General features: G+C 37.5%; 1 protein-coding gene across 4 annotated transcripts in view; it reads left to right on the top strand.

Annotated features, from left to right (window-relative positions):
* The window catches only part of MAGI2 (membrane associated guanylate kinase, WW and PDZ domain containing 2), a 1,467,283-nt gene that overhangs the window by 1,262,231 nt on the left and 192,276 nt on the right, over nucleotides 1-12,776 (top strand). For all 4 annotated transcript variants that reach the window (XM_033194948.1, XM_033194950.1, XM_033194947.1 and 1 more), the window contains one exon: nucleotides 11,460-11,491. In XM_033194948.1, the coding sequence (XP_033050839.1) occupies nucleotides 11,460-11,491 (32 nt within the window). The remainder of the gene's footprint in view (nucleotides 1-11,459; nucleotides 11,492-12,776) is intronic.

Here is a 12,776-nt window from a genome sequence, read left to right as displayed (position 1 = left end):
TTTATTCCCCTGTAGCCACTATGACACTGCTTCTTCAACCCCATAACCATTTCTCAGTCCCACTTCCTCACCTTCCGTTTATTCAGACCCACTGCAGTCTGATTTCTGCCTTTGTCTTAGCAATTGAACTGCTTCCACTGAGGTCACCAGTGACCCTCCTATCTGACAAACCAATAGAAAGTCTTGTATTGTGAATATTTACATCTACTACTTCTTGAAGCTTTATTTCTACTTGGTTCTCTGTTACTTTTCAAATGCTTCACTCATTCTACAAACCTAAGGATTTCACTTTTCATGCAACACAATTTTGCTGCATTATTTTAAGTTTTACCTGACATATATCTCTGAGCACCACACAGTAGAGCCAATTACTATGGAACTTACACACCTAAACCCAAACTCATTTTGGTGCAAACTTCAAAACATAGTTCAAACTACATTTGAACCCATACTCCCAAAGGCACCTCAAACTTATTTTGCCCATAATCTAACTCATGAGACTCCACTCAAAGAAGCCTCTTTTTTTTATCTCAGCCAATAACACCATCATCCACTCAAGTTCCCAAGCTAGAAGTCATCATAGATTTCATCTTCTCCTTTATAGCACTTCTTCATCCCCAGCAAATCTCCGGGACTCATCAGTTCTCCGGAGTATCTTTTGACTATGTCTCTGTATCCTACCCTCCTCACCCTTCACTACCATTACTGAGCCATTCAATTAGGTCTATTGAAGTATCCACTGTGTGCCACGTATTTGCTAAGTACTGGGAATACATGATGAAGAAAATAGGTATAATATCTCCACTAATGGAATGTATGCTGTAATGGGGGATATGCACATTAATAATTATAAAATTATGACATTAATAAATATGATCTAATAAATATAATTACAAATAGTACCATATAAAGGAAAACTGCAGGATACAATGAAAAAGTATAATAAGGAACCTTGATTAACAATGAAAGGTCAGGGACATCTCTGAGAAAGTGATACTTAAGCTGACACATAAAAAAGGGTCAGAGACAGCTATGTGAAGAGTAAGACAGAGTGGACAAATGAAGGAGTTCGTGCAAAGGCCCTGTGGTTAAAAACACCTGGATTAAGGAACTTCAACAATTGAAGAGGAGTGATGCATGCACTGGCCAGGGAATCGGTAGGAGCCAATTTCTTCAGAGCCTTGTAGGTTTTGCATTTCATCTCAAGTGTCACAGGAATTCACAGAAGGATTTTCAAGCATAATCAAATTCAATGACATCGTCAAATTTGCTGTTGTTTCAGCTCAAGCAAGAGAAAATAGGGCATGAATTACAATGGTGGCCATGGAGGTAAATAGAAGTAGATTTGAAATAAACTTCGGAGATAGAAAAGACAGAAATTTGGCGGTAAGGAAGGAAAGGAAAGGAAAGTGTTAAGAACGATTTTCAGGCCAGGCGCGGTGGCTCATGCCTGTAATCCCAGCACTTTGGGAGGCCGAGGTGGGTGGATCATGAGGTAAGGAGATCAAGATCATCCTGGCCAATATGGTGAAACCCCGTCTCTACTAAAAATACAAATATTAACTAGGCATGGTGGCACGTGCCTGTAGTCCCAGATACTTGGGAGGCTGAGGCAGGAGAACCGCTTGAACCCGGGAGTTGGAGGTTGCAGTGAGCTGAGATTGTGCCACCGCACTCCAGCTTGGCAACAGAGCAAGACTCCATCTCAAAAAAAAAAAAAGACTTTCAGGTTCCTGTCTTAAAAACTCAGAGGGCAGGTGAAATTTCCCAAAATAAGGAACACTAAAGAGTGAAGAGTGGATTTGGGAGGAAGGACAAAAGATTCCATTTCTGTATGGAATTTATGATGCTTATAAGACACCAACAACTCAATAAAGATTTATTTAGTGTTGGTGTACAATACCAAACAGACATGTAATCCATCTTAAATTACTTTAAAATCTTTCTAGATGGATTTCTCAAAAACAAAAAAAAATCAATGCTGTACATTCACCATTTTTTTAAAATGTCAGAACTAGATTTTTCCATTTGCAAGTATTGATAGCCTTCTACATTTTCTTTGCCAATTTTTTACAGTAGACCATAAACCCAGAGCAGGTTTCTCTCTTTATTCCTCTTATCTTGTTCAGAAAGTAAATAAAAAGCCCTTTATAGCTGTTAATATTTTCTTCAAGACTCACCTCACTCTGAGTTTTAGCCTTCCTAGCACAATTCTTCCTCTTCCAGTCCATTCCTTTATTCCTGTTTAAGGCTTTTCATCTTGCCTGCTTTATTTTGAACCTATCCTTTATGTAGCTGAGTTTATCAGAAGACAATATGTGCAGATTTATCCTTTTTGATAGTCATCGGGATTACTTGAAATGGTTAGATTGCTCTCTCCATAAGGAACAAAGCCAGGGGAGAAATGGCTGTTTGAAAACAATTTTACAGTGTTTCTAAGAAAAACGCTTTTATTTAAAAGATACAGAAAGGCTCATTTTTAAAGCATTGCAGAGAAAGCCTCAGCTCCCCATATTAAAAACAAAAACAAAAACAAAAACACTTCGGGAGGCGGAGGCGGGTGGATCACGAGGTCAGGAATTTGAGACCAGCCTGGACAAGATGGTGAAACCCCGTCTCTACTAAAAACACAAAAATTAGCCAGGCATGGTGGCGGGCACCTGTAATCCCAGCTACTCGGGAGGCTGAGGCAGAGAATTGCTTGAACCTGGGAGGTGGAGGTTACCGTGAACCAAGATCAGGCCACTGCATTCCGGCCTGGATGACAGAGTGAGACTCTGTCTTAACAAAACAAAAAACAACAACAACAACAAAAACAAAACAGATTCTGCAGGTCAAAGACGGCAGCCATGTGAAATTTTCTTTGCAAATTGAAGGCATTGCTTGGCTAACACATGGTGACATGATGTTTGAGCACTGGCAGCAGTGTGTCTTCCGCACTTGCTAAGGGACAGGTATTTTCTTAGCCTAGGTCAGTTTCATTAGGAAAAATTGCCCTTTTACCCACTTTAAGCAGCTTAAACAAATTATCTCAAAGAACTGCAGGGCTTAACCCATTTAATGAATTTTAATAAGGAATACATGAATTACCCAAAGATCAGGAAAAAAAAGTGAATAATATTGAACTAGTTCTGATGGAAATTAGCTCATGACTCTGCTGGCTTACATTTACCAAAGGCTGAATTTCTGATGGAAAGCTTAGGTCTGTTTTCCAGGCTCTGGGAGAATGGGAGGATGTTTAAATTAAAGATTAATTTTATTAGTGGTATTTTCTCCAACAAATTAACCCTAAATGGAGATTATAAAAGCCATGGGGCTTTTTTTCCTCTTTGGGAAACTTTTAAAAAACAGTTTCTTGTATTAAAAGGGTTTCTCACAATCCCTGAAATATTTTCAGAAATGTAGTGAGAATGTGAATTCCGTTTATTCCCTACAGTCCTTCATAAGAAAGGATAACTTAAGAAGTAGAAAGGTCTGTGTGGGTGTTCATGTGTGTTTCCTGTCTTCCAGCAGGGCATCACAGGGACTGTGAAAAAAAAAATTCTCTCCATTTATTACTTTCTCTTTTTTCTCTCTTACACATGTGATATGTGCACAGTTTTGTTCTCTCTTTTCACTTTTTTCTTTTATCGCTTGAAAAAAATTTTAGTTGTGGTAAAATACACATAACATGAAACATCTTACATCTCAGTGTACAGCTCAACAATGTCAAGTGTATTCAAATTATTTTGTCTCCTTTTCTTAAGTAAAACAGAACACACAGCTTTTAATAACCAAAGGCATGGAAATCAGTAGTGAAACATATCTTTGTTTAAAAGTCATTCCTACTCCTCTTTTGCTGCTTAAAAAAAAGAGAACTAGAAAGTGTTTCCCCGGAATCTCCATCATTTTTAGTAACTGCAGAATCCCCTATGAAATTCATGATGTTGTAACAGTAATCTTCAAAAGCAGAATCAAATGTTCTAGCAAGTATTTGAGCTAAAGGAGAAACTATTTCACATTCTGCAAATGGGAGTCCAGTGTATCGACTGCAATACAGAGGGATGTTGAAAGGCTTAGTTCTATTTGGGAAAATTCCTGAAAATCTTGAAAAGTTGTCTTGGTGGCCAGGCACGGTGGCTCACACCTGTAATCCCAGCACTTTGGAAGGCCGAGTCAGGTGGATCATGAGATAAGGAGTTCGAGACCAGGCTGGCCAATATGGTGAAACCCCTGTCTCTACTGAAAAATACAAAAATTAGCTGGGCGTGGTGGTGTGCACCTGTAGTCCCATCTACTTGGGAGGCTAAGGCAGGAGAATTGCTGGAACCCAGGAGGCAGAGATTGCAGTGAGCTGAGATTACACCTCTGCACTCCAGTCTGGGCGACAGAGTGAGACTCCATCTCAAAAAAAAAAAAGGAAAAAAAAAGTTGTCTTGGTGTTATTCCAAATTGACAATATCATGATGGATTACAGTTGCTCTTCATTGTATTTTGAACTCTTATTTGAATTGGGGTGATTTTAAGAAAGTTCATCATCTTTTTGCCCTGTGAAAATAAATAATAATAAAACTCTTACCACACAAATGCACACCCAGATAGGAGATCTCCACTTCAGATCTGCTGTAAAGACATTGATGTTCTTTCATTTTGGTTATCATGTGTCAGGAGACGTAAGTTCTGAAAAGAGCACTCTGTAATTTGCATCAAGCAATTTGAAAATGGCCTTTTGTGGCACTAGCATTGGCCATGGCATCCTGTATCGCATGAGGTGACCTCAGTCCAGGATCCTAATGAGAAGGCAGTCAGCACAATGCAATGATCTGTATAGCAAATCCAATGTTCTAAGGTTTCTCAAAATCAAGATTCCTGACAATAAAGAAAACAGTAAATATTTTCAGGGTTTTTTTTTTCAAATGAAATAAATATTACCTACAGTAGATGTTACTATTGTGTTTTTATTTTAAAATGGTTACCAGGGACATATATAAATTGTTCCCTACATAGGATGACCAGATTTAGCAAATAAAAATATAGAATTCCTAATTAAATTGAATTTCAGATAAACAATGAGTAATTTTTTAGTATGAATAAGTTCCAGAAGTATCAAATAATTTTTAATAGCAGTATGTCCCATGTAGTATATGTCTCATGCTATATATGGAACATACTTATACCCCAAAAATTATTCATTGTTTTCTCTGCAATTTGAATTTGACTGGGTATATATTTTATCTGGCAACCATATTTCTGCAGTTCATTAAAAATTGTATTTAGGGCTATCGGGGGAACCTGCACCCAATATTTCAACGTAGATTCTTTCTATTTTCCCTAAGTGTTGGGCAGTCTGAGAAATAAAGAGAAAGAGTACAAAGAGGAATTTTACAGCTGGGCCTCCGGGGGTGACCTCACATTTTGGTAGGTCTGTGATGTCCCACCTGAGCCACAAAACTACTAAGTTTTTATTAAGGACTTCAAAAGGAAAGGGAATATATGAACAGGGATGAGGTCACAAAGATCACATGCTTCTGAGGCCAATAAAGATCACAAGGCAAAGGGCAAAGCAAAGACCACAAGGCAAAGGGCAAAATTAGAATTACTGATGAGGGTCTATGTTTAGCTGTGCATGTATTATCTTGATAAACATCTTAAACAACAGAAAGCAGGGTTCAAGAGCAGAGAAACAGTCTGACCTTAATTCACCAGGGTGGGGTTTTTCCCCACCCTAGAGAGCCTGAGGGTACTGCAGGAGACCAGGGCATATTTCAGTCCTTATCTCAACCGCATAAGACAAACACTCCCAGAGCAGCCGTTTATAGACCTCCCCCAAGGAATGCATTCCTTCCCCAAGGTATTAATTATTAATATTCCTTGCTGGGAAAAGAATTCAGTGATATCTCTCCTAATTGCACATCTGTTTATAGGCTCTCTGCAAGAAGAAAAATATGGCTGTATTCTGCCTGACCCTGCAGGCAGTCAGACATTTGGTTGTCTTCCTTTGTTCCCTAAAATCGCCATTATTCTGTTCGTTTTCAAGGTGCACTGATTTCATATTGTGCAAACACACATGTTTTACTATCAATTTGTACAATAGTGGTCCTGAGGTGACATACAATCTCAGCTTACAAAGATAACAGGATTAAGAGATTAAAGACAGGCATAAGAAATTATAAAAGTATTAATTTGGGGAACTGATAAATGTCCATGACATCTTCACAATTTATGTTTAGAGATTACAGTAAAGAAAGGCATAAGAAATTATAAAAGTATTAATTTTGGGAACTGATAAATGTCCATGAAATCTTCACAATTTATGTTCCTCTGCCATGGCTCCAGCCAGTCCTTCCATTTGGGGTCCCTGACTTCCCGCAACATCTCTCCCTTTCTTTTTATATAAATGTGCCATGGCGACGAAGCCTTGTTCGTTCTCTCGATTTTGATTCAGGATCCTTTGGCTCCTCTGGCACACTAAAAACAAATCAATTAAACAGAGAAACATAATTCCAAAATTTACCACAGTGGAGCCCCCAATAGACTTAATCCAAGTCGTGGGGTTTAGTCCAGAAAGACTTTCTGCCACCTGATCTAATGCCTCAGCTCCAGGAACAATGGATAAATGAGCTTGAGAGGCTTCAAAAATTTGTTTCTTTAGTTTGGTTTTGTCCAAGGATAAATTATCTTCCCTACGCAGAAGGTGTCCTTTGACCATTTCCCATGAATGATCAGTCTCATTGTAGGAATATGGTGTGATACAGAAATCAGAAGTATTCCAATCGCACTGCATTTGCATGCAATGTTCGAGATTCATAAGCCAATCCCCAAGCCAAATAACAGACTGTCTTAAATCATTAATGTGATTAGCCAATTTCTCTGCTGCAGCTCCAGCCAGTCCCTCTGTTCAGGGTCCCTGACTTCCCACAACATAGGGCCAGGCACAGTGGCTCACATCTGTAATCCCAGCACTTTGGGAGGCTGAGGTGGGCAGATCATGTTAGGCCAGGAGTTTGAGACCAGCCTGATCATCATGGGGAAATGCCATCTCTACTAAAAATGCAAAAATTAGCCAGGCATGGTGGCAGGTGCCTGTGGTCCCAGCTACTTGGGAGGCTGAGGTGGGAGGATCACTTTAGCCTGGGAGGCAGAGGTTGCAGTGGGCTAAGATCACACCACTGCGCTTTGGCCTGGGGTGACCAAGTGGAACCCTGTCTCAAGAAAAAAAATTGTATCTAGTTGACAGGTAGATTCAATTTACATTTCAATAATGAAATCAGTGTTGTCTTTTTTCTTCTGTCATTTTCAAGTACCAGGATTTCCTGCCTAAACAGTCTGCAATGTGTGTCTGTTTCTCTGCCCATCTCACTGTGCTCTTAGATGCAGAGTTACGAATATATTCTAGTTTTATTTCTGGTTCCAAAGAAGACAGATTTTACAGGTGTAATTCAGTTTTGTGTTTTATATTAAAATGCATCTATTTAAAAATAAATTTTAAAAATGCATCTAGTTTCTATATTAGCTACATCTAAATTTTTCCATTTATTCTCTTTTTTGTTTTATGTTCTTATCCATATTTCATTTAACTTATAACTGTATCTTGAGCTCTTTTGCTTTTGTCATAAGACTGAAGCTTAAATAAATACATTTGCATTTGTACACACACAAATGCACACTCAAACATACAACAAGTTGCTCAGGATAAAAGTCAATAAGTGATCAGTATGAAAAACATGAGTCAGGTCATTATAAAAAAAAAGTGTAATCCTACCAGAGAATTCTAATATGCAGCTTTCTTTTATTTTTTTTTGAGACGGCGTCTCACTCTGTCACCCAGGCTGGAGTGCAGTGGCCGGATCTCAGCTCACTGCAAGCTCCGCCTCCCGGGTTTACACCATTCTCCTGTCTCAGCCTCCCTAATATACAGCTTTCTATAGAAATAGGGGAAATAAAGGCCAGAAACTAAAACAAACTATTATTATTACTACTATTTTAAAGAATACGGCTCTTTTTCTATAAACTGGGTTTTGTAATGGACTACCTCAACTCAGAAAGGCTGAAGAAAAGGTTATCTGTATCTCTGTTCCTGTTTCCCTATGAAGATGGATGATGAGATACCCCATAATTAATATTCTCAGATGAACCAAGCCTAGAAAAATGCTTAGACTTGAGAAAGGCTAGGACGCCAAGTGAGGTATAGTAGTTTCTGGGGGATGAAAGGAATAGTGTCCCTATGATCTGTGAGGCAAGCAGCAAAGGCAAAATTTAGCAAGCAGTTTTTAAATAATCATGCCCAATAGAGATTATTCCATTCACAGTGTGGAGATTCAACACACAATACACGTATATGCAAAACTTCCTAGATCACGGAAGTCTTATCTTGCTTTTGTGATCTATGCTCTACCAGAATAATTTCAGAAATAAGCTCAATATAATAACCAGCATGTCTCTTCAAGGATTTGAAAGTTTTGATTTGGTTTTTAATGCTTTTTAATTTTAATTGAAATAGATTAGATTTCCTAGAGGGGCCATCCCCACAAAAACATGCAAGACATTTATAGCAGTTTGACCCACAACTTCCCATGAAGTTGAGCAGAAAGTTGGAGTTTAATCACATAGAAAATTTGACCTTCTCTCTTCATCAGGACCAAATTGAGTATATCCAAAATAAATGTTTTTCATTCATCTTAATTTAAATGTTTGTAGCATGATTAATAATTTGACAAATAAACAAAAATAGCATTTTTTTTAGGAAATTATTCTGATGCTCTCTCTTACCACATGGGATTCCTTACTCTGCAGCAAGCAACTTCTTTTTAACAATGATTCAGAAAGGGCTACTATTGCTTCAGAGACCGAAGCTTCTGCAGTACAACTCAGCATTAGAAATATTCCAGAAACTGCCATCACGTGAGCAGTAAAGGAGCCCTGGGTTGCATCAATGGTCTGAGGTCAGACTGAATGAATCAGCCTTAGAAGAATGAGGAGCCCAAGTACCCGTGATAAAGGGCAGTCAAATTAAACACCCTCTCTCCTTGTCTCTTCTCCGCCAGGCTCCTGCTTACACCATTTTAGTTCTGACACCATAACTCCTGAGAGGGTAGATGATTATACATTTTCTATAGGAGGGAAAATCTTCTTTTAAGATAACGTCTCATGTGGAGATGAGAGCACCATTAAGAGGAACTATTTTCAATACCTCTGTATCAAAGTCTAAGAATCCCAGCACCCGTCAAATGTGAAATAGCAAATACTCAAAGTCTGTTTGGGCATTGCAGGAAGAAGGTGACGACACAAAGAAAGTACAGGAAATAATTGAATATTTTGACATTGTGAAAATATATAAACGACGTCTTTTCTCAAAAGTACTATTGCTGGCAATTCCATAAAACAGCAAACAAATTTTATACTTCACTGAAGACAACGGTTAATCAGCCAATAGGTTAAAATTTGTTTCACTTTTAAACCCATGGTCGAATTGTTTTCATTGGTATTTTACAGAATGAGTCAAGGAGATAAATGTGTTTATTTATCTGTAATTTTTACTGTCAACTCTTTCCCAAAAGGATGCAATTAAATCCTTATAAACCATACAGTGAACATAATTTTTTTATTAATTGGAAAGAGAAATAGTGAACAGCGTATGTAAGACAGAAAGAGAGCTAATTTTACCAAGCTTCTTGGGTAAGATGGTTATTACCCCTAAACATTAAACTTTTTTTTTCTTTTTTTTTTTAATTATTATTATACTTAAGTTCTAGGGTACATGTGCATAACGTGCAGGTTTGTTACATATGTATACTTGTGCCATGTTGATGTGCTGCACCCATCAACTCGTCAGCACCCATCAATTCGTCATTTACATCAGGTATAACTCCCAATGCAATCTCTCCCCCCTCCCCCCAACATTAAACTTAACTCTAGGTTCTAAGGAAAGCTTAGAAACATGATGGATTATATAGTTTAACTTTTTTTTTTTTTTTTTTTTTTTTTTTTGAGACAGAGTCTCACTCTCTTGCCCAGGCTGGAGTGCAGTGGTGGGATCTTGGCTGACTGCAACCTCTGCCTCCTGAATTCCAGCAATTCTCCTCCCTCAGCCTCCCAAGTAGCTGGGATTACAGGTGCATGCCTCCACGCCTGGCTAATTTTTATATTTTTAGCAGAGACAGGGTTTCACCATGTTGGCCAGGTTGGTCTCAAACGCCTGACCTCGGGTGATCCGCCTTTCTTAGCCTCCCAAAGTGCTGTAATTACAGACGTGAGCCACTGCACCCAGCCCAGTTTAACTCTTTTCATAAAATTAATCATCACTTATTCACAACAATGCATGGTGGTACAATTACTATTTTTGCCATGCTGAGTTGGATTCCTTAATGTGTGTAGATAACTATGTATCCCGATTTCTACAGATATTTCCTACAAATGGAAAGAGGAATAGTTGTCAACTATGCCCATTTTGAACAAGTCTGTTTTAAAGATGAAAACATAGTATGTGGCATGTTTTCAGTATTCATTTTTATTAGGGATTTTGTCAGAAACTACCTGATATTAACTGAAGTGAAAATTGTTGAAAGAAGGAAGATACATGAAAACATATGATTTTGTTCTATGTGCTCGATTAAGTTTTGGATTGTTAGGACCAGCATGTGGCAGTGCCCTCTCCCTCTATTTTAAGCTTGTTTTTATCACCTTTAAAAAATTGATTTCATATGCTAAAATCATAATTTTTAAAAAGGGAATTAATCTATCCTTTACTTTTAATTATCTTAATCATTTGAATCACAACAGGGTCACTCAAATCATTATATTTTGTGATAAAAGAAAGAGATCAATACATTGGGTAAAAAAGGCTTCCATGATACATGGTTCATTCAATTAACAAACATTTTGAGCTCTTCACACAAAATATTTGCTAGTACTGGGACACAAAGATGGAAATCTGCCCCATCCCAGTGGAGAAACACTCACAAAAATTTACAGTGGAACCTGATTCATAATGTAGGTATATACATTATTTTTAAATTTAGGAATAAGGAAAGCTTATTAATTGATTTTTAACCACATAAAGCAGGTAAATAAAACAATCATTTCTTATACTAAGCAAAGATATTTACCTTTGAAATCAAAATGTATGTCAATATCCTCTCTCTCTCTCCCACTCAGGCTGTGCAATAGAAATCCCTAAGGGTAACTGAGTTTCGAACCTTGTCAAGCCCTGACCATTTCATATATGTTCACTTGCCTTCTCTGTGCCTTAGCGTCTTCAGTTGCCCAATAAGGAATGTTCTTAGAATCATTACTACAATTCCAATGAAATTATTTGATTTTGAGCTCCTTGAAGAAAAGGATACAGCCAGGCAGAAGTTTGTTATTGTTATTGTTGGCTATTAACTAATTTAAAATCAATTACAATTATCTTAATATCATGCCACCCATAAGTGGCAGTGGGCAATATTTTCAAAGTTCAAATATTGTTTTCTTTATTACAGGTTTCTTTTCTCCATGGAAAACTCCAAAGCCTGTAAGTTGGAATTATTATGCTTCTTTCTTTATTTCTACTTACTATTGCAAGTTCATTAAATAAAAGTTGAATTTGGTGACCTCAAAATCTCTTTCAACTCTAGAAGTCTGTGATGTCAAAAAAAATAAATCCTCTGTGTCGCTTTGTCTTGTGTCTGTCCCACAAGTACAAGAGTCACTCATCTTACCTTCCTATAAAAACAGTTCTGCCCTTTTAAAATATATACTTGCAAAATGAACATTAACACTATGCAGCCTAATGTAATGAAACTACTTTAGAAACCTTTTGTTTTTCTCCTGTCCACAATACTATGTAGTCTTCATACATGGGATTTTTAGAAATAATACAAACTATAGGTCCAGAAGTCTTGACCTGCAAATTAAATCTAGTCCACAAAAAATTTAACTCTGTATATATTTACATTTACATTTTAATGTCTACAGAGCTACATATGTGTATGTGTCATGTGTATCTATGTTAGCTTTGTATATATGTGTATATATAAAATATGTATGTGTATATATACATATAATGTATGTGTATATGTCTTTGTGTGTACATATGTGTATATATATACACACACGTATATTTAAGCTCTGTAAACTGTATATATATTCTGTCACACCTGACAATCACTCAAAATGGTGCTTCTGAATCTTCTTCAGATACTGGAGATCTCTACCATCATCTGACTACTCTAGGCCTACTTCCCTATGAAACATGCTAAAATGTCTGTGCCAATATAGGAAGCTGGTGGGTTTTAACAATCTTTTTGCAGAGCTAGGCTAGCCAAGTTGGCTTAGCAGTTAGAGATGGTCTTTACTTGCTGATAGATTGAAACTATTAATTGCCCAACTCCCAAGAGCTGGGACTGGTTTTCTGGGATCCCATTTTATGTGTTAGAATACTCTCCCCTAACTGGATATGTGAAATCCATGACCAGAAGAGGCTGCAGCAAAGCAGAACACTCTCCCAGAGCAGGACCTCATTTAGGATTTGACTCATCTGGTCCACAAAGAACATTAGATGGGAAAACCAGTCCTATTTAAGCTTAGCAAATCACTTAAGGATGCATGTGATTTTGAAAAGAGATACTTTTTTTTTTGTTTTGTTTTGTTTTTGTTTCTTAACTTTTATTTTAGATACAGGGAGTACATGTGCAGTTTTGTTACATGGGAATATTCCGTAATACTGAGGACTGGAGTAAGGATCCCATCACCTAGGTAGTGAGTATAGTACCCAATAGGTAAATTTTAGCCCATGCCCCTCCACCCCAAGTAGTCCA

Source organism: Trachypithecus francoisi, unplaced genomic scaffold (assembly GCF_009764315.1).
Source record: "Trachypithecus francoisi isolate TF-2019V2 unplaced genomic scaffold, Tfra_2.0 Lachesis_group4, whole genome shotgun sequence".
NCBI classification, from domain to species: Eukaryota; Metazoa; Chordata; class Mammalia; order Primates; family Cercopithecidae; genus Trachypithecus; species Trachypithecus francoisi.
Note: the sequence above shows the minus strand (reverse complement) of the source record. Positions and strands in the feature narration are given on the sequence as shown.